At 43.9% G+C, this 23430-nt stretch overlaps 1 protein-coding gene across 1 annotated transcript in view; it reads left to right on the forward strand.

The window, feature by feature from the left end:
• Window positions 1-750: 750 nt before the first annotated feature.
• grid1a (glutamate receptor, ionotropic, delta 1a) overlaps window positions 751-23430 on the forward strand; it is a 269871-nt gene continuing 247191 nt past the window's right edge. The window contains exons 1-2 of the mRNA XM_035532888.1: window positions 751-956; window positions 8166-8321. Of these exons, the coding sequence (XP_035388781.1) occupies window positions 878-956; window positions 8166-8321 (235 nt within the window). The 5' untranslated portion in view covers window positions 751-877. The remainder of the gene's footprint in view (window positions 957-8165; window positions 8322-23430) is intronic.

Below are 23430 nucleotides of genomic sequence, written 5' to 3' on the forward strand. Positions count from 1 at the left end.
AGGTAGATTTTCAGCTCCCCCGGTTACTATCGGAGCGCCTGTAGACAGCTGTCACACAAGCGAGTCCACCATATTTCTATATACACAATCCGTTCCGGATTCTTCTCGCCTTTTCCCACCTGTGAGAGCGCACGGACATTATAAGGCTCTATTCTGGAGCTGTGAACGAACTCGGATCAGAGTAGCGGCAACTTGTTGGTCATTTCTCCTTTTTCTTCAGATTCCTGTCCAGGCTTATCGCAGCCGAGGGGAGGCGGGAGGGGGAGGGGGATGATCCAGGTTCCGCTCACCAGAGTCAAGTTCCGAACAGGAAAACGCGGACAAACGCGCGAGTTGCTGCCTTCCCTAGACAATCTGTCAAATCCCAGCTGTTCCCGACTCCACCATTCTGCTGCTTATAGGCAGAAAAGCCGAAATCTATGCTGCGCGCGTTTGTGTCATAGAGAGGGGAGGAGGGGAGGGGAGAGGAGGAGCGGGGGGGGGGGGCTCCCCTCTTTGCTCCGCAGTTTGCTGTATCCAAGCCATATTAAGAGAGGTGGCGAGCGAGGAGAGAAGCGCCCAGCCTACCTACTTCAATCCTATCAGTCGCGTGCGGTTCCCTGGTCTTTCAGTTCTGTTGGGCTTTTTTTGTTGTTTGTTCATTTAATTCTTTATTTCTTAACTGTCCTTCAGCGGGTTTTTTTTTTAATTGCGAGGGATTATCTCCCCCCCCCCCCCCCCCTCTAAACCGAACTGGAAAGGATACAGAAGTGTGTGTGTGTGTGCGAGCCCGTGTGAGCACGACCCTGTGGTTGGTTATTCCTGGCCCCCAAGAAGCTGGATTTTCCGTCCGCCGCGGGCGCGTGGATGATCGGTCACACCGGGGCAAGAAGCGGAGATGGAGTTGTTCGTGATCAGCCTCTCCCTGTGGCTCCTGCAGTGCCGCTCGGCGCGAGCGGACTCCATCATTCACATCGGTAAGGCTCGCGCGGAACGTAACCACGCGCAGATGCACGAAATGTGTTCCGCGGGCTCGTTCAGGATATTCGGCGAGCCCGGCGACCGTGCTATGCTGCCAAAAGAAAGTTGGTTCCTTTCTCTCTTTTTTGACGTGGCTTTGCGCTGTTTTTTGAAACTGAACGAATGCTCCGCCATAAAAGTAAGAATATCCCGATAAAATAAAGCGGTCTGTTCCAGTAGGCGATACCCATTCACATCAAGTGACGCGCATGTCTTTCGGGGGTAACTCAAGCCCCCCCTCTCTGGCGTTTGAGCCCCAACTTTCTACTCTACGTGACTGACATTTTAAAGCGATCCTTTGAGCGGTTGACCGCGCGATAAATCTTTGTTGCTGCTGTTTGCTAAATCACGGATGCATGCCGGTAGCCGGTGTCTCGCTGGAGCTCCGCTGGAGAAATAAAGCAGCTCCGGGGAACCGAGAATGGTTTGGCACGGCGAGATGAAGTGCCTGCTATGTGCGTTGAATTCTTCCGCTTCGGGGTCCGATGTTTGTTTGTTTGTTTGTTTGTTTGTTTGCGCGCGTGTGTGTGTGTGTGGACGGGGGTGGGCGGATTTTTTAGTAGTCGCAAGAAAACCAGGTAGAATCAACAATAACTATGAGTATGTTTAAATGGGGCTATATTCCTTAGCAGGTATTTAATTATCGTTAATAATCCTAAATCTGCGGAGGATCCAAAGTGCTGAACAACTTCGAGTCTTCTTTCTGTGAGCTCGTGCACTCAGACTTGGTTATTATTGCTTTCAAAGGAGGAAAGATCTACAAATTTGTTTCCGATCTACAAATACATAAATGAAAGTCTCTTTAAGCGTTTGCTAGCTTGATAGTTACTTGTTACTAAAATAACTCCCCCCACCCCAAACAGCCTCAGATGAATAACAGAGCCCTAACTCCATACCTATTACTAAAATAACCACCCCCCAACAGCCTCAGATGAATAACAGAGCCCTAACTCCATACCTATTACTAAAATAACTACCCCCCAACAGCCTCAGATGAATAACAGAGCCCTAACTCCATACCTATTACTAAAATAACTACCCCCCAAACAGCCTTAGATTAATTGAGCCCTAACACCATACCTGTTACTAAAATAACTACCCCCCAAACAGCCTTAGATTAATTGAGCCCTAACTCCATACCTGTTACTAAAATAACTACCCCCAACAGCCTCAGATGAATAACAGAGCCCTAACTCCATACCTGTTACTAAAATAACTACCCCCCAACAGCCTCAGATGAATAACAGAGCCCTAACTCCATACCTATTACTAAAATAACTACCCCCCAACAGCCTCAGATGAATAACAGAGCCCTAACTCCATACCTATTACTAAAATAACTACCCCCCAAACAGCCTTAGATTAATTGAGCCCTAACACCATACCTGTTACTAAAATAACTACCCCCCAAACAGCCTTAGATTAATTGAGCCCTAACTCCATACCTGTTACTAAAATAACTACCCCCAACAGCCTCAGATGAATAACAGAGCCCTAACTCCATACCTGTTACTAAAATAACTACCCCCCAACAGCCTCAGATAAATAACAGAGCCCTAACTCCATGCCTATTACTAAAATAACCACCCCCAACAGCCTCAGATGAATTGAGCCCTAACTCCATACCTATTACTAAAATAACTACCCCCAACAGTCTCAGATGAATAACAGAGCCCTAACTCCATACCTGTTACTAAAATAACTACCCCCCAACAGCCTCAGATGAATAACAGAGCCCTAACTCCATAGCTATTACTAAAATAACTACCCCCCCAACAGCCTCAGATGAATAACAGAGCCCTAACTCCATACCTATTACTAAAATAACTACCCCCCAACAGCCTCAGATGAATAACAGAGCCCTAACTCCATACCTGTTACTAAAATAACTACCCCCCAACAGCCTCAGATGAATTGAGCCCTAACTCCATACCTGTTTATGCCACCACTGCTGTAGAAAGGTGGTTGGGCTTTATACCATGTGATCACACATTTTAAAATACCTTTGCAAACGGTCAGCGTGGTTAAAATGGCGTTGCGCTCATGCAACTGGGAAAGACCTCTAGTGCGGCAGGGCCCAAATATAGAATTGTTCCTGAACGGCTGCAATCACATTATGAAATCAGTGTTAATGTTTTTAAGACGTTCGCAAGCCTCTATGATTTTATACAGGTGTGAGCAGACTTCTGTTAACATCAGTTAAGATTTAATCAGTGAAGGATTCATCGTCAGGAACAACGATAAACCACCAAACACCACCACTGACAGTAACAGCCATTGGGAAAAGACAAAAGTCTGCATTTGCCTAATGAAAGCATTGCCTCATGAGCTTAGGCGTGTGATTAAGCACACACATTCATATACCTCTGGGGTCTTATCTGTTGAACTTTTGCTGACATGCCTGCATTAAAATCCATACGGCAAAGTGCTTACTGGCTTCCGTCACTTTACACGAACAGTCTTAATGGTTTTGCGGGGTTACAGTGAACGACCATCACGCGGATGCTACTTCAGGCGCCCGTTTTGGTCTCAAGACTGAAAACGAACGTGTTCAGACCGATGAGTGTCTTGCATTACAACTCTCTAATGATTTAGCATTATAGTCCAGAGGTGGAGTTTGACAAGAAATAGCACAGTGTTTTATTATGTGGTGACCCCAGTATGATGTCCTTATGCTAAACCCCAGATTAAGTTTAAACCTATACTGAATTAAAGTAATGATTTACCATTGTCACTTGAAATGTGTCCAAGACTACAAGCTTTATCTTTGTCTGAAAAAAAATACCTTTAGAGAAAAGTAACAGGCCTTAGTATCAGATCTGCTGGATTATTTTGTCAGGACTCACTAAGAATCCAACAGTGCTGACATTATATGTATATTTTGCATCATTTGTCTATTTTGCCTTATTTGTGTATTTTGCCTTCTATTCTTTACTATTTAACTATAGTAAAGTCTATGTGAAAAAGGAAAAAAATATTCAATAGATTTCTTTTGAAATGGATTTAGACCACTATGACACTGAGGCTGGCCGCCTCTGTTCAAGAACACATATGTGGTGAGCTTTCTGTTTACCATGGAAGTTCGCTGTCCTTCCCACTTGACTTAAGATATTGTCCCAGAGGATTATAACCTACTGATACACCAGAAGCTGTGAAAAGCCCTTGACAAATTAGAGTCATGTATAGAATACAGACGAAGTCTAGGCTCTTCTCTGACAGTAGTGCTCTCTGTGGTTCTGAGTGTTATTAACGTGTGTGGCGGTGGGAACGGGGAGGCAAGTTTGGGTTATTCCTCAAGCTCTCAGACCCACCCACACACTACACTACCCCACACACTACACTACCTCATACACTACACTACCCCATACACTACACTACCCCACACACTACACTACCTCATACACTATACTACCTCATACACTATACTACCCCACACACTACACTACCTCATACACTACACAACCCCTACACTACACTACCTCATACACTACACTACCCCACACACTACACTACCTCATACACTACACTACCTCATACACTACACTACCCCACACACTACACTACCTCATACACTACACTACCTCATACACTACACAACCCCTACACTACACTACCTCATACACTACACTACCTCATACACTATACTACCTCATACACTACACTACCTCATACACTACACTACCCCTACACTACACTACCTCATACACTACACTACCCCACACACTACACTACCCCACACACTACACTACCTCATACACTATACTACCCCACACACTACACTACCTCATACACTACACAACCCCTACACTACACTACCTCATACACTACACTACCCCACACACTACACTACCTCATACACTACACAACCCCTACACTACACTACCTCATACACTACACTACCTCATACACTACACTACCCCACACACTACACTACCTCATACACTATACTACCCCATACACTACACTACCTCATACACTACACTACCTCATACACTACACTACCCCACACACTACACTACCTCATACACTATACTACCCCACACACTACACTACCTCATACACTATACTACCCCATACACTACACTACCTCATACACTACACAACCCCTACACTACACTACCTCATACACTACACTACCCCACACACTACACTACCTCATACACTATACTACCTCATACACTATACTACCCCATACACTACACTACCTCATACACTACACAACCTCATACACTACACAACCCCTACACTACACTACCCCACACACTACACTACCTCATACACTATACTACCCCATACACTACACTACCTCATACACTACACTACCTCATACACTATACTACCTCATACACTACACTACCCCACACACTACACTACCCCACACACTACACTACCTCATACACTATACTACCTCATACACTACACTACCTCATACACTATACTACCCCATACACTACACTACCCCACACACTACACTACCCCATACACTACACTACCTCATACACTACACTACCCCACACACTACACTACCTCATACACTACACTACCCCACACACTACACTACCTCATACACTATACTACCCCATACACTACACTACCTCATACACTACACTACCTCATACACTATACTACCTCATACACTACACTACCTCATACACTACACTACCTCATACACTATACTACCCCACACACTACACTACCCCATACACTACACTACCCCACACACTACACTACCCCATACACTACACTACCTCATACACTATACTACCCCACACACTACACTACCTCATACACTACACAACCCCTACACTACACTACCTCATACACTACACTACCCCACACACTACACTACCTCATACACTATACTACCTCATACACTATACTACCCCACACACTACACTACCTCATACACTACACAACCCCTACACTACACTACCTCATACACTACACTACCCCACACACTACACTACCTCATACACTACACTACCTCATACACTATACTACCTCATACACTACACAACCCCACACACTACACTACCTCATACACTACACAACCCCTACACTACACTACCCCACACACTACACTACCTCATACACTACACTACCCCATACACTACACTACCTCATACACTATACTACCTCATACACTATACTACCTCATACACTACACTACCCCACACACTACACAACCTCATACACTACACTACCCCTACACTACACTACCTCATACACTACACTACCCCACACACTACACTACCCCACACACTACACTACCTCATACACTACACTACCCCACACACTACACTACCTCATACACTACACTACCCCACACACTACACTACCCCATACACTACACTACCCCACACACTACACTACCCCACACACTACACTACCTCATACACTACACAACCCCTACACTACACTACCCCACACACTACACTACCCCACACACTACACTACCTCATACACTACACTACCCCACACACTACACAACCCCTACACTACACTACCCCACACACTACACTACCCCATACACTACACTACCTCATACACTACACTACCTCATACACTACACAACCCCTACACTACACTACCTCATACACTACACTACCCCACACACTACACTACCTCATACACTATACTACCTCATACACTACACTACCCCACACACTACACTACCTCATACACTACACTACCCCACACACTACACAACCCCACACACTACACTACCTCATACACTACACTACCCCACACACTACACTACCCCATACACTACACTACCTCATACACTACACTACCCCTACACTACACTACCCCACACACTACACTACCTCATACACTACACTACCTCATACACTATACTACCCCTACACTACACTACCCCATACACTACACTACCTCATACACTACACTACCTCATACACTACACTACCCCACACACTACACTACCTCATACACTACACAACCCCTACACTACACTACCCCATACACTACACTACCTCATACACTACACTACCCCACACACTACACACTCTCCTGCACCCTGTCAGGCTGCATCATCACCTGGTACATAACCTGGACAATAATATAGAACATCTGTGGACACACTGGTATTACTGTCACCCCACTGCACACAGACGGTATCTGCCCAGGATTAGATTTGCAATGTTGCAAAGGTTGTATGCTGAGTGAATGAAGTGTGTAAGATGTGCATATGAACAGTGTGTATGGACATGCGTGTATCCTTGTGACGGACACTTTCCCTCGGCATAATGTGGCGTGAATGAGAAGTGAACGCAAACACAGAGAGGAATGAGATTTATTAAGGGCAAATCCATGTTCAGTGTCAGTAGAAGAGTCCAGGGTCGAAACACAGAGGATGGCAGATCCACAGGAAATAACAGACATGAAACAGAGTCAAGGCGAAAACTACAAAATGACATCCAGAGAGAGAACAAACACGCTTGGTGTGAAACAGGGTAACAAGGCCAGACATCCAACAACAACGACAGGTAAGGAAACCCTAGAAACATGAAGAGTAAACACAGAGGCTAACGAGCGCTAACACAACACCATGGAAACAAGGACGCCAGGAGAGGCAGCCCGTGACACTCGGGAAGGTGAAGTGGGTGCTCTGGAAGCTGCACCAGACAGTGTGCTCTTTGCCCTGGTGGTCAGGGTCGACCTGTGTCTGCGAATTCACTGAAGTTTTTCACTCATCTTCTGTGTAAGTGAGATGTGATGAGAAAACGGATATATGATGAATATATATGGTGTGATGTGATTGATGTGATGTGATGTAGTGTGATGTGATTGATGTGATTGATGTGATTGATGTGATGTGCTGTGATTGATGTGATGTGGTGTGATTGGTGTGATGTGATTGGTGTGATTTGATGTGATTTGTGTGATGTGGTGTGATATGATTGGTTTGATGCGATTGATGTGATGTGATGTGAATGGTGTGACGCTCTGTTTATCATTGTTTCTTTGGTTTAGATTTTTGCATAACCAAAAATGATTCTGGTCACATCCTTTAAAAGTTCAAAAACCAAAACAATGTTGGTTATAGTGAAGCATCCAGAATCGTTTCCATATTACTCGACTGAGGAAATGTGTCATTTGTTTTATTGAGTATTGACTTTTTTTTTTCTCCCTTGTTCCAACAGGTGCAATTTTTGAGCAAAACGCAATTCGGGATGATGAAGTGTTTCAGCTGGCCATTTCAGACCTGAGTTTGAACGATGACATCCTACAGAGCGAGAGGATCACGCATTCTATCAAACTGATTGAGCCAAACAACCCCTTCCAGGCAGTGCAGGAAGGTGAGTGAGCGCTGGTGGACTCACTCCGTGATTGATTAACCGCCCCGTTTTACTGCAGCGCTGTGGCGGAACAGTTGCGCAGTACCTATAGCCCCCCATTCGCAGTACTTGGGTGTTGGTTTTATGGCAAATGGCTGCAGGTGTGGATCAGAGGTTTTTTGCTTTTTAAAGCTGGGTTCAGATATTTTGGGCAAAATGATTGTTGCTAAAAGTTCTGCTTTTATCTCCTTCTCTAACTCTCTCTCTCTCTCAATTGCTCTTTCACTTTTACTCACACACACACGCACACACACACACACACACACTCACGCACACACACACGCATACGCACGCACACACACACACACACACACACACACACACACACACACAGTTCATTATGAATAGTGTAGGAGTGTAGGTGTTAACTCACATGGTCCTGTGTGTATCGTGCCTCTCTCCCTCTACCGACGGTTTCTGTGTCTTCTGTATGGAAGCAGAAGCCGGGCCATGTGTAGGCAGTATGGAGAGAGGTCGTTCTGTGGAATAAGGAGTTTTCTAAAGCTAGCACGTCTTTACACCAGGGCTTGTGCGCCACTGTGTCCTGTCTCCCCGCCAGCCATGCAGAAGCAAACCCAGTACAACTCAATCTCCTGAAAAAGCCCCCAGACCAACAGATTAAACAAGTTAATCAGGTGTGCTCCTGCTCAGTTGGCACGGAAACGGCGGGCCGCGCTGGCTAGTTTGCAGGTACAGCTTTGCACTGTGGACCAGGGATAACGGCTTGTTTGCTGTCAGGCGTGTGCAGCCTCTGTGTTTATGAGCTGGGGTGGCAACTCCTCACAGGTGATCGAACACTAGCAGCACCGCTCCAGGGTGTAAATTAGCACGCTATGGTGGACATGCATGGCAGTTTAAATTACACACATGGGCTTTAGTTACAGTGTGTGTGTGTGTGTGTGTGTGTGTGTGTGTGTGTGTGTGTGTGTGTGTGTGTGTGTGTATGTGTGTGTGTGCATGCGTGTGCATGCGTGCATGTGAGTGTATTTAAACCCTGCTGTTTTGAAACATAGCTTTTCAATTAAGTATTAGGTGTAACACTGGATCAGCTCTTCCTCAGCAGAGTCAGAGAGGAGAGTCAGAGCTGCTCAGCACAACAGGACAAAACATCTGAGAATGAGAGAAATGACAGAAAATGCCAGCCTTCAGGGAGTCATAGAGTCATTGAGCAGAGGTGTAGAGTCATACAGTCTCAGAGCAGAGGCATAAAGTCATAGAGTCATAGGGCAGAGTCAGAGTCATAGAGTCATAGAGTCTCAGAGCAGAGTCATAAAGTCATAGAGCCATAGGGCAGAGTCAGAGTCATAGAGTCATAGAGTTATAGAGCAGAGTCATAGGGCAGAGTCAGAGTCATAGAGTCATAGAGCAGAGTCATAGTCATTGAGCAGAGATGTAGAGTCATAGAGTCACAGAGCAGAGTCGTGGTGTCCACGAGCAGAGTCACAACGTCATAGAACAAAATCATAGAGTCATAGAGTCATAGAGCAGAGTCATAGCATCATAGAGCAGAGTCTTAGAGTCATAGAGTCTTGGGATCTGGACAGAGGGACTGGGAACCAGGACCAGGGTGCAGACTGTTGGCACAGTAGAAACACCATGAGTGCGGCTTGGGGTGGCGGTGGGGGTTTGAAATAAACAACTCAATAAATAAATAACAAACAACAATAGACGCAAGAGGCTTGAGGGAGATCCCTCTTCCCCAGGCCTGTGGTATCTTGAAGATGTGTGTAAGGACTTTGAAGCCGTGGTTAACCACTGCACGCGCTACTGATACCCACACACACTCTGTGCTGTTGACATGGAGCTCCTGTTCATTAATGCCGAGCTGCAGCTAACTGATTTGGACCTGGTGTTGGTTAATGTGTATTTTTATTAAAGTAGCGCTGTCGTTGACCGGTGTATATTTGCGGAATGATGTTCTGAGTGAGTTTTCTATTGACTGTTGTTTTAAGAAAACTACATAGACCTACATGCATATTTCAGTCAAAGTGAACTTTTAAATGTGGTATAAGGATCTGTAGTACATGGTATGTGTGTGTGTGTGTGTGTGTGTGTGTGTGTGTGTGTGTGTGTGTGTGTGTGTGAGACAAACATTAATGAGTTAATGAGTAGAGATTTTTACTCTGTGTTGTAGTCAACTACTTTCTATACAAATGCCTTTAAAATATAGAGACAGCAAGCTGGAGCTTCTGGAAGGTTATTTCTGTGTCTTCAAGTACAGCATCCTATATGAGAGCAGACATTTTGCTTAAGGGGATGAACCTTTAAGGAACACACAGAACACTGCGTGATATCAGACAGTGGCAACTCGAAACTGGTGGTAGGCAAGTAAGTATGTATATGGGACAGTGGGAGTTTAGGGGTTGAGGTACTTGACTAATAATCAAAAGGTTGCCAGTTAAAGCCTGACTGGGCCCCTGAGCAAGAGCCTTAACCCTCAGTTGTGTTCAGATGTGATTGTAAGTCACTTTGGATAAATGCTGTGCATGCAAATACTTCAGAACTCAGGGGGGTATTTCACAAAGTGGATTTAACAAACCTGAGTTGAACTAACTCAGTTATCAGTTCCAGAGCCTCCATTTAAAGTGATTGACTAGACAAACTGGAAAGCTGCTTTGTGCACTCTGTCAGAACGTGGCATTATTGTTTAGGTGTGTAGATTATTAATATACTTTAAAAGGTGTCACAGCAGTGTTAGCAGAAGAACAACAGCATGCATTCCCCTGAAACCACATCACTGTATCCTAAAGTCTGTTTAATCCTTCAGCATGCATCAGCTGTTACTCTGTTTCTACTCTTTTGATGTGGGTTGATTGGGATGATTTTCTGATTTAATACAGCCTCTGTAATCCAAGTAAGATTAAACAGCATTAACAGCAAAGAAAATGTAAATGTTTCTAAGAATAATTCAAAATGGTGAGATTTTTACTCATAGCTGCTTAATTTCTGCAGTAGTATGTTTGTAGTGTTTGTCCTGTGTAGTTGAGCTCCACTCCCCCGGATTATAGGAAGGAGGCTGATGTCCACAGGTTTGGTGTTTCATGTGTTTGATTGTCTTACATCAGTTTACAGGCAGCATGTATGAAAAACTGTATAAGAAAGGAGATACAGTTATGTTTCATAAGAACATGTAATGTCAGAGTCACCTGTGATTCTTACAGACTGTAAACTGTAAGGAGGCTAAATATTCGCATGATATGAAACAAATATGAAATCCTTTTTCTTTTCACTAAAGAAAATTATTCACTGCCTTTTTGAAACAGGTATACGAGGGGGGATTCAGATGGTTTATCGTATTTATGGAGTAATTTTACACTTAAGGTGCCCCGTAAGGATTAGGGTTAGGGTTTTACACCGGTGCTGTCTCTAAGGACTGCTGTGGTTGTGGGTCTCCCTCTGGGTCACTGTGTGGTGTGGCAAGTCTCTGAAGCACCAAACAAGTTACAATAAAGTCACAATAAAATCACAATAAAGTCTTCTGTCTGAGTCCCCTTGGGCACTGGACACACACACACACACACACACACACACACACACACACACACACACACACACACACACACATGAATGGTGCAGAAAGATTTCTGTTCACATACATTTACTACTGAAAAGGAAGTACTAGGAATCTGTATCTATGCAGCATATATGAAATAAAAGATTCATTGTAAGATTCATAGTGTTAAACTGGCCAAGATATATAAAGATGTTTACAAAAGTCTAGTTACATACTTACAATTCTGGAGCTCTAACTGATCACATGTTTATGTCCAGAGAAACATCGGCGCTACATAAACTGGGTGTAAACTGAGCAGACAACAAAAACACCAAAACAATACTGCAAAATGGACAGACTCTATGTCCATCTCCCTCTGGTAAAAGGACAGACTCTATGTCCATCATCCTCTGGTAAAAGGACAGACTCTATGTCCATCTCCCTCTGGTAAAAGGACAGACTCTATGTCCATCATCCTCTGGTAAAAGGACAGACTCTATGTCCATCTCCCTCGGGTAAAAGGACAGACTCTATGTCCATCTCCCTCTGGTAAAAGGACAGACTCTATGTCCATCATCCTCTGGTAAAAGGACAGACTCTATGTCCATCTCCCTCTGGTAAAAGGACAGACTCTATGTCCATCATCCTCTGGTAAAAGGACAGACTCTATGTCCATCATCCTCTGGTAAAAGGACAGACTCTATGTCCATCTCCCTCGGGTAAAAGGACAGACTCTATGTCCATCTCCCTCTGGTAAAAGGACAGACTCTGTGTCCATCATCCTCTGGTAAAAGGACAGACTCTGTGTCCATCATCCTCTGGTAAAAGGACAGACTCTATGTCCATCTCCCTCGGGTAAAAGGACAGACTCTATGTCCATCTCCCTCTGGTAAAAGGACAGACTCTATGTCCATCTCCCTCGGGTAAAAGGACAGACTCTATGTCCATCTCCCTCTGGTAAAAGGACAGACTCTGTGTCCATCATCCTCTGGTAAAAGGACAGACTCTGTGTCCATCATCCTCTGGTAAAAGGACAGACTCTATGTCCATCATCCTCTGGTAAAAGGACAGACTCTATGTCCATCATCCTCTGGTAAAAGGACAGACTCTATGTCCATCATCCTCTGGTAAAAGGAAAGACTCTATGTCCATCATCCTCTGGTAAAAGGACAGACTCTGTGTCCATCATCCTCTGGTAAAAGGACAGACTCTATGTCCATCATCCTCTGGTAAAAGGACAGACTCTATGTCCATCATCCTCTGGTAAAAGGATAGACTCTATGTCCATTTCCCTCTGGTAAAAGGACAGACTCTATGTCCATCATCCTCTGGTAAAAGGATAGACTCTATGTCCATTTCCCTCTGGTAAAAGGACAGACTCTATGGCCATCGTCCTCTGGTAAAAGCCTGAAGTGGAGAAAAATGTAATTAAAAAATAGAATATAGATACACAAACACACAGTTAAACTGAGGTGAATCCACAATCCTGTAGTCCATCATATGAAATGTGATGTTGAACAATGTTCAAAAGATTTATCTGAAACTAGAGTGAAGGAAGTCATCAAATGTTTGAACAAACCGAATTACTCCTCATCACTCATGATAGCAGCTGGACCCTGAGATCTGCAGGCAGTTGCAGGAACGTCTGTGCTCCAGACTGGGCCGTACTCCTGACAGGTAACTCTACTACATTTCCAGGAGACCTGCTGGATAGCAGGTGAGTGTATGTTGCTGTAGCAACGGATTTATTCTGAGCTCATATTGTGGGACTGAAACCCCCTGTAATCTGAATTAGTCACTAAACTTGCTTTCTGAAATGGCCCTGTTGTTTCTTAAGTAGTTCACAGAATTGCATTTTAAATTCCATGTTTACCCGTACACATAACACATATGATTTATGTTTTATAGGATGTAAGCAAATCAACAGCCAGTGTCTCCTTTCTGGACATGAGAACAGTTCCACCTAACTTTGTCACCTTGTTGAAATGTTCCTTACGTCTTGACTCGTTCTGAGGTGAATGAAGATTGATTGATTTTTGAGCAGTTCGCCTGTCTAAGTGCAGTGTGTTCTGGGATGGATTCCACACCCCTTTGAGTGACAGCTGGTTGGTGCTGACCTTTGGCTTTACTCTTTAGCTCATATCTCACACACACACACACACACACACACACACACACACACACACACACACACACACACACACACACACACATACACACACACGCACACACACGATATATGTCAGGTAGTTATCTGAGGAGTGTTATATATGGTATATGTCAGGTAGTTATCTGAGGAGAGTTATATATGGTATATGTCAGGTAGTTATCTGAGGAGAGTTATATATGATATATGTCAGGTAGTTATCTGAGGAGTGTTATATATGGTATATGTCAGGTAGTTATCTGAGGAGTGTTATATATGGTATATGTCAGGTAGTTATCTGAGGAGTGTTATATATGGTATATGTCAGGTAGTTATTTGAGGAGTGTTATATATTGTTTATGTCAGGTAGTTATCTGAGGAGTGTTATATATGGTATATGTCAGGTAGTTATCTGAGGAGTGTTATATATGGTATATGTCAGGTAGTTATCTGAGGAGTGTTATATATGGTATATGTCAGGTAGTTATTTGAGGAGTGTTATATATTGTTTATGTCAGGTAGTTATCTGAGGAGTGTTATATATGGTATATGTCAGGTAGTTATCTGAGGAGAGTTATATATGGTATATGTCAGGTAGTTATCTGAGGAGAGTTATATATGATATATGTCAGGTAGTTATCTGAGGAGTGTTATATATGATATATGTCAGGTAGTTATCTGAGGAGTGTTATATATGGTATATGTCAGGTAGTTATCTGAGGAGTGTTATATATGGTATATGTCAGGTAGTTATTTGAGGAGTGTTATATATTGTTTATGTCAGGTAGTTATCTGAGGAGTGTTATATATGGTATATGTTATTCCCACCTATATTTCTAATCCTGTCGTCACTGCTAATTTATTGTTACTCAAGATGTGGGGTTCTACACCTAATGCACACACACACACACACACACACACACAGACAGACACAGATACACACAGACACATATACATAAGAACACACAGACACAGGGCCGTCCGTGTAACAGGAGTGGTGTTTGTCTCCATGGCACCCTGTGTCTCATTGGCTTTGCTCTGTCTTTCAGCTTTCAGATGACATGCAGGGTCTACACCTGCCCTCTGGCTGATCAGCCTTGTAAACCGACAGAGGCAAACACATCCACACCTCCAAAGAGCAGGCGGGTGAGGCTGGGTAGATGGTTAAAGGTTAGAACATACGACGGACAGAGCTGCTGAGCTATTCAGGACAGAGGGGTCAGCCTTTAGGGCACTATAAACCTTCCTCTGTGTAGCCAAGGAGGTTTGCTGCAGTTAGCCTTAACCAGGGGATGTTAACGAGGGGATGTTAACGAGGGGATGTCAACGAGGGGATGTCAATAGGGGATATTAACGAGCTGATGTTAACCAGGTGATGTTAACGAGGGGATGTTAACCAGGAGATGTTAACGAGGGGATAACAAGGTGTTGTCAATGAGGGGATGCCAATGAGGTGATGTTAACCAGGTGATGTCAACAAGGGGATGTTAATGAGGTGATGTTAACCAGGTGATGTCAACGAGGGCATGTTAACCAGGTGATGTTAATGAGGGGATGTTAACGAGCTGATGTTAACCAGGTGATGTTAATGAGGGGATGTTAACGAGAATGTTGTCAACGATGGGATATTAACGAGGTGATGTTAACGAGGGGATGTTAACAAGGTGATGTCTCTCTTGGATAAGCCCAGGCAGCTAAGCCAAGCCCTCTGGTTGTTCTGCTCTCGGTTCAAACATGTTCTAGTTTTGAATGAAGTAGGTTAATGCATGATGTGATTTCTGATTACATTTAATCTTTTATGTGTTGAATAAAAGTATTGTCTTAATATATGACAGAGTGGTTTGCCTCAAAATATATGTTTTATTGTAAAACTTAAAAGCCATGGACCACTGGCTGTGGTCTGAGAGAGCACTAGGTGGAGAGTGGGTGGAGAGTGGGTGGGGACTGGGTGTTGACTGGGTGTGATTTTAGTGGGGACTGGGCGGGGACAAGGTGGAGGCTGGGCGGGGACTGGGTGTGGTCTGAGTGGGGACTGGGCAGGGATTGGGCAGCGGATTTGTTGCAGGGACTTCCAAGAGCCAGTAAAAGACCTGATGATCAACTAAGACTAAAATGGCTACTCCATCCTTCTCCCTAACTGGGCATTAACTGACCATGATTAAGTTTAGTCTCTTTTTCAATTCAATATTCCGATTCACTTTTTAAAATTCGGCTTCCTGCCGTTTATGAGAGGTTACCTCATGTTGTAGGGACAGTCAGCAGGTGAGCAGCAAACACGTCGGTGTGTTCGTCTTCGGCACTTAGACACCTCTGAGCTGCGGTGCTCCAGAAGTGCTCCTCTGAAATGAAGCCATTCAGTCGCTGTGAACTGCTTCTGTTTAGAGGTCTTTTTAAGAGGCCAGGACTCATTGGATCTTTGATGAGATCTTTGATGAGTCCACATGGGCCACAGTCTCCGTGACCTTGGGCACAGTTTTTACCTGCCGCTGAGGTTTCTAAGCAACTGAAAGAGAGCTAACTACCAAGTCCCTGGCAAAAAGTTTCATTAAAAAAAATAATCAATCCATAAAGCAAATGTTCCTTGGTCATCGGGAGAGTAGCCGAGTCACTGGCTGCTGTATGAGCTGCATGGGCTAACACTGCTGAGTGAGAGACATTTATGTCTCCTGAAACCAACACATAACAAGAAAGAGAACTCAGAAGTGGCCTTTAGAGGACTTCAGTTTCCAGTCTACACAGGCCAATGTCCAGTCATCAGCCCAGTCTTTCACCCGTACAAGCAATCTGACCTTTCTCCAAGAATTCCAAAATACAGTTTCCATTAGGGAAACACTGTGAGTGCTGAGTGGAACCTTGCATTATCTATCCATTACATCTACTCTTTAGCTCGATAATCAGAAGGTTGCCAGTTCAAGTCCCACCACCACCAAGTTGATACTGTTAGGCCCCTGAGTAAGACCCTTAACCCTCAATTACTCAAATTGAAATTAGTCATGATTGTAAATCACATGCATGTACATGTAAATGGTGTATATGTACATCTCTTTGGTGTATATGGTGCACATGTATATCTATATGGTGTATATGCACATCTATATGGTGTATATGGTGTACATGTACATCCATATGGTGCATATGTAAATCTATATGGTGTATATGGTATATATGCACATCTATAAGCAGTATATGTACATCTATATGGTGTATATGGTGTATATGCACATCTATATGGTGTTTATGCATATCTGTATGGTGTATATGTACATCTATATTGTGTATATGTACATCTGTATGGTGTATATGCACATCTATATGGTGTATATGTACATTTATATGTTGTATATGTAAATCTATATGGTGTATATGTACATCTATATGGTGTATATGGTGTATATGTACATCTATATGGTCTATATGCACATCTGTATGGTGTATATGTACATCTATATGGTGTATATGGTGTATATGCACATTTATATGGTGTACATGTACATCTGTTTGGTGTTTATGATGTACATGTATATGTATGGCAGCATCTAGTATTGTTAATATAAATGTGAAAGATGGTTAGTTTGACTGTGGGCAGTTTTCAAAACTGTACCCTTAAATGGATTAAGAATGTTAATGGGGTAAGTGTGTTAATTGGGTAACTGTTAATGGAATAAGTGTATTAATGGGTTAATAGTGTTAATGGGGTAACTGTCCTAATTAGGTAATATTGCTAATGGGGAAAGTATGTTAATGGGGTAAGAATGTTAATGGGGTAATAGTGTTCATGAGGTAAGAGTGTTAATGGAGTAATAGTTTAAATGAGGTAACTGTGTTAATGAGGTAAGCGTGTTAATGAGGTAAGACTGTTAATGGGATAACTGTGTTAATGGCGTAACTGTGTTAAGTAGATGGGGTTGTGGGGTAACCTAGGTGTGAGGTGCTCACCCAGTGCAGGAAAATGTGTTTTGACACATCCTGCTGTGCATTGTGGGTAAAAGCGCTGACATGGTTTGCTTTGTTTAACTTTATGAGTGTTCTCAGCACTTTGGCCACTTTAAAGCGCCTGCAGATTATCCACTCAGATGCCAAACCTTTTCTTCTTTGTTCTTTCTCTCTCTCTCTCTCTCTCTCTCTCTCTTTCCATCTCTCTCTCTCCATTAGTCCTGCCAGCTCATTTGTTTGTCTCTTTCTCCCTCTCCCTTTCTCTCTCTCCATCTCCCTCTCCTTCCGTCTCTCTCTCTCTCTCTCTCTCTCTCTCTCTCTCTCTCTCTCCTTTAGCTGTTCTCTCTCTCCATTACTCCTGCCAGCTCATTTGTTTGACTCTCCCTCTCCCTTTCTCTCTCTCTCTCTCTCCCTCTTTCCCTCTCCCCCTCACTCTCTCACTCTCTCTCTCGTTCTCCTCTACTGCTCGTCTCACCCTTCATCTTCTTTCGTCACACTTCCATCCTTCTTCTAACTTTCTTTTTAATTTTTTTTCCTTTTTAAATCCTGTCACGTATCTTCCTAATCTCTCTCTACCCCCAGGACACTGTGAGTTGCCAGTGAGTGTGGGGTAGTACTGTAATACTGGTTGTGTGTGTAGAGTGTGGGGTTGTACTGTATTACTGGTTGTGTAGGGGTATGTAGAGTGTGGGGTAGTACTGTATTACTGGTTGTGTAGGGGTGTGTAGAGTGTGGGGTTGTACTGTAATACTGGTTGTGTAGGGGTGTGTAGAGTGTGGGGTTGTACTGTATTACTGGTTGTGTAGGGGTGTGTAGAGTGTAGGGTTGTACTGTAATACTGGTTGTGTAGGAGTGTGTAGAGTGTGGGGTAGTACTGTATTACTGGTTGTGTAGGGGTGTGTAGAGTGTGGGGTAGTACTGTATTACTGGTTGTGTAGGGGTGTGTAGAGTGTGGGGTTGTACTGTAATACTGGTTGTGTAGGAGTGTGTAGAGTGTGGGGTAGTACTGTATTACTGGTTGTGTAGGGGTGTGTAGAGTGTGGGGTAGTACTGTAATACTGGTTGTGTAGGGGTGTGTAGAGTGTGGGGTAGTACTGTAATACTGGTTGTGTAGGAGTGTGTAGAGTGTGGGGTAGTACTGTATTACTGGTTGTGTAGGGGCGTGTAGAGTGTGGGGTAGTACTGTATTACTGGTTGTGTAGGGATGTGTAGAGTGTGGGGTTGTACTGTAATACTGGTTGTGTAGGAGTGTGTAGAGTGTGGGGTAGTACTGTATTACTGGTTGTGTAGGGGTGTGTAGAGTGTGGGGTTGTACTGTAATACTGGTTGTGTAGGGGTGTGTAGAGTGTGGGGTAGTACTGTAATACTGGTTGTGTAGGAGTGTGTAGAGTGTGGGGTAGTACTGTATTACTGGTTGTGTAGGGGTGTGTAGAGTGTGGGGTAGTACTGTAATACTGGTTGTGTAGGAGTGTGTAGAGTGTGGGGTAGTACTGTATTACTGGTTGTGTAAGGGTGTGTAGAGTGTGGGGTTGTACTGTAATACTGGTTGTGTAGGGGTGTGTAGAGTGTGGGGTTGTACTGTATTACTGGTTGTGTAGGAGTGTGTAGAGTGTGGGGTTGTACTGTAATACTGGTTGTGTAGGAGTGTGTAGAGTGTGGGGTTGTACTGTAATACTGGTTGTGTAGGAGTGTGTAGAGTGTGGGGTTGTACTGTAATACTGGTTGTGTAGGAGTGTGTAGAGTGTGGGGTAGTACTGTATTACTGGTTGTGTAGGGGTGTGTAGAGTGTGGGGTTGTACTGTATTACCGGTTGTGTAACCGGTTGTGTATAACCTGAGTGTGATTTAATGTTATAGGTTCATATTTCAGCTGTTGTTTGATTAGATTAATAATAATCGAGTCCTTGCAGTGACGAACCATATATCAGCCATGTCCTGTCTCTGTGTAACCAGTTATTTTAGCTTTTGATTTTGTACACCCTTTCCATTAAAATTACATTAAAATACTAAATATACTTTATTTAGACTTCACTTACTTCATTCATGTTGCCATTTTCATATAAAAAATTTTTTTTTGCAGAATTTGGAAAACAGTGAATGGACGTGTGTGGTTTTTCGTTGCGAGGGCTCAGCTGATGACAGACTGTCACGTACTGCACTTACCTGCTAAGTGTTTGCATTTGCGTGCGCAGTAAAGAGGCGTGTGATTTGGACTTACTGGTAGCGTGGCAGTTGTGTGTCCCAACATCCATCACCTGACACGGGGACAGTCTGTTTACACAACAGGTCCAGTGTGGATTGAAAGGTTGACCTCCTCCCTCTCTCTCTCTCTCTCTCTCTCTCTCTCTCTCTCTCTCTCTCTCTCTCTCTCTCATATTCAGTTCAGTGTTGTAAGCTCTGTTAGCATAACCATATGTATTGTGAGGATTGCAAAACCAAAACTGAATTGACAAATAAAATTTGTCATGCTGTTGGCATGTTTCTGTTGGCAGGCTGGGCTTTGTCACCATGGATTTGGGTCAGTCGTTATGGTCAGAGAGTCCACTAACCATGGACAGTGGCCTGGTTCTTGTTCTGTTGGCATAGTTCTGACCTGCTGCTATCCTGTGCTGTTTCTGTTGCCATCTGTGTGTGCATATTGTGCTTTTTTTTTTTTTACAAGATTGAGTGCAAAATTTAGGGCAAAATTTAGTTTGTGAGTATTCCCAGACAACACGTGTCACGTGTGAGTAACCCCAGACATTTACATTTACATTTATGGCATTTAGCAGACGCGCATATCCAGAGCGACTTACAAAAGTGCTTTGTCATTTACTCATAGAATATATCCAAGTACAGTACAGTAGGTTAGAATTAAACATACCAATGAACTAGAATACTGTAGAAATACAGGGATGAATGCTGATACCTAGAAGTGCAAAATAGATAAGGTCTATCTTAAACAATGATAAGTGCTATAAACAATAAGTGCTAGAGTTTCTTAAACAACATAAACAGGGCCCTACAATAAGTACTAAATTAGTCAGTTAATATGGGAGCAGTGTCAGTTGTCCTTTAAATATTCTGCAAATAGACGGGTCTTCAGTCTGCGTTTGAAGATTGCAAGGGGCTCTGCTGTCCGGACAGCAAGCAGGAGTTCATTCCACCATCTTGGAGCCAAGACAGAAAATAGTCTCGATGCTTGTCGTCCATGAGACCTGAAGCAATGTATTTCAAGCCGAGCCGTACTTGAGGTTTGAAGTACTTGAGGTACGGATCGGGCTTTGACCGTTGACCTCATGTATGAAGGTGCTGGTCCATTTTTGGATTTGTAGGTAAGCATCAAGGTTTTAAATCTGATGCGGGCAGCTACAGGGAGCCAATGAAGGGAGTGCAGCAGCGGAGTAACGTGTGAACTTCAGAAGATTGAAGACCAGTCATGTTGCTGCATTCTGGACAGGTTGTAGAGGTCTGATGGCTCTTAGAGGAAGACCAGCAAGTAGCAGGTTGCAGTAGTCTAGCTTTGAGATCACAAGAGACTGCACAAGCACCTGGGCAGCTTCCTGCGAAAGAAAGGGTCGAATCCTTCGTATGTTATGAAGGAGGAATCTGCAAGACCGGGTTAGATTAGAAACATCAGTTGACAACGACAACTGGTTGTCCAAAGTTACGCCCAGGCTATGGGCAGCTTTGGATGGTGATACCAGGGAGTTCTCAAAGGAAATAGTAAGGTCATGGTAAAGGTTGGGAGTACCTGGGATGAACAGAAGGTCAGTTTTACTGGGGTTGAGCTTCAAGTGGTGGGCTGTCATCCATGACGCAATGTCACTCAAGCATGCTGAGATACGTCTGGAGACCTGCATGTCAGAGGGTGGAAAAGAAAGAAATAATTGAACATCATCAGCATAGCAGTGGTAGGAGAAACCATGAGAAGATATTACATCACCAAGAGAACGAGGATACAAAGAGAAGAGAGGGGGGCCCAATACTGAGCCTTGTGGAACACCAGTGGAGAGTCTACACGGTTTGGATGTGGATCCTCTCCATGTCACCTGATAGGACTGTCCCTCCAGATAGGACTGAAATCATCTCCAAGCAGAGATAGTCACACCAAGCCTGGAGAGAACAGAGAGAAGAATGTTGTGGTTCACTGTGTCAAAGGCTGCTGAAAGGTCTAGGAGAATCAAAACAGATAACTGTTTGGCAGCTTTAGCAGCATGAAGTTTCTGTAGAATGTGCCGGTTTGTAGCCAGACTGATTGGGATCATGCAGCTGGTTCTGGGTGTGAAAAAGAGACAATTGATTATAAACTGTTCATTCGAGGGCTTTTGAGAGGAAAGAGAGAAGTGATACCGGTCTGTAGTTGGTAACGCTGGAGCTGTCAAGTGTGGCCTTCTTGAGGATTGATACCACCCTGGTGGTTTTGAAAGCAGTAGGCATGTATCCAGAAGATAATTTGTTGATGATGACAGAGATGAAAGGAAGCAGATCTCTTGCGATTGTCTGGAACAGAGCAGAAGGAATTGGATCCAGCGGACATGTAGTCGGATTGCTGGAAGTCAGGAGTTGAAGAATTTCATCTGTGGAGAGAGGAGAAAAAGAAGTCAGAGAGTTGGATGTTGGGGAATGCACATTAGTTGGAGGAGTAGGAACAGAGGAAAAGGACTGGCGGATTGCTGCAACCTTCTCCTCAAAGAAGGTGATAAAATCCTCCAGAGTAAGAGATGAGGAAGGAGGGGGTGGATTAAGGAGAGAAGAAAAAATAGTGAAGAGCTTGCATGGATCAGATGATGATGATTCAAATTTCTCTCTGTAGTAGGATGACTTTGCAGATGTTACTTCCAGTGAGAACTTGGAAAGGAGAGACTGGTATGAGCTGAGGTCTGATTTCCACCACCACCTCTCTGCAGTCCTTAGTTCTCTCCTGTGGCAGCAAAGTGTTTCTGTTAGCCAGGGGGCAGGTGGGGAGGACTTAGCGAGTCTAGAGGAGAGAGGGCACAGAAGATTCATTAATGAGGAGAGTGTAGAAATGAAAGAATTTGTAACTGTATCCAAAGAGAGAGAGGATAGAGAGTCAGGGTGAGGAAGGGTGGAATAGTAGAAGTAAGGGAAGAGGGAGTTATGGAGTGCAGATTGCAACAGAGGGAGGAGGAACATTTTGGAGAGGACTGGATGGAAAGAGTAGGAAGGGAGAGAGAGAAGGATAGAAAGTGATGGTCCGAGAGGTGGAGGGGGGTGACTGTGATGTCCGATGTTGTGGTGGTGCGGGTGAAGATCAGGTCCAGAACATTGGCCACTTTGTGAGTCGGAGAAGAGCAGTTGAGGGTGAGGTCAAATGCTGTCAACAGCAGAAGGATGCAGGAGGAATGCAGCTTGTCTGATGGAAGGTTGAAGTCTCCAAGGAGAATGAGTGGATTTCCTTCAATGGGGAAATGACTGAGGATGATGTTGAGCTCATCAATGAAGTGATCTAGGGAACCTGGAGGGTGGTAGATGACAATGATCAGAAGTTTGGTGGGG

This window comes from Electrophorus electricus, chromosome 13 (genome assembly GCF_013358815.1).
Source record: "Electrophorus electricus isolate fEleEle1 chromosome 13, fEleEle1.pri, whole genome shotgun sequence".
Taxonomy (NCBI): domain Eukaryota; kingdom Metazoa; phylum Chordata; class Actinopteri; order Gymnotiformes; family Gymnotidae; genus Electrophorus; species Electrophorus electricus.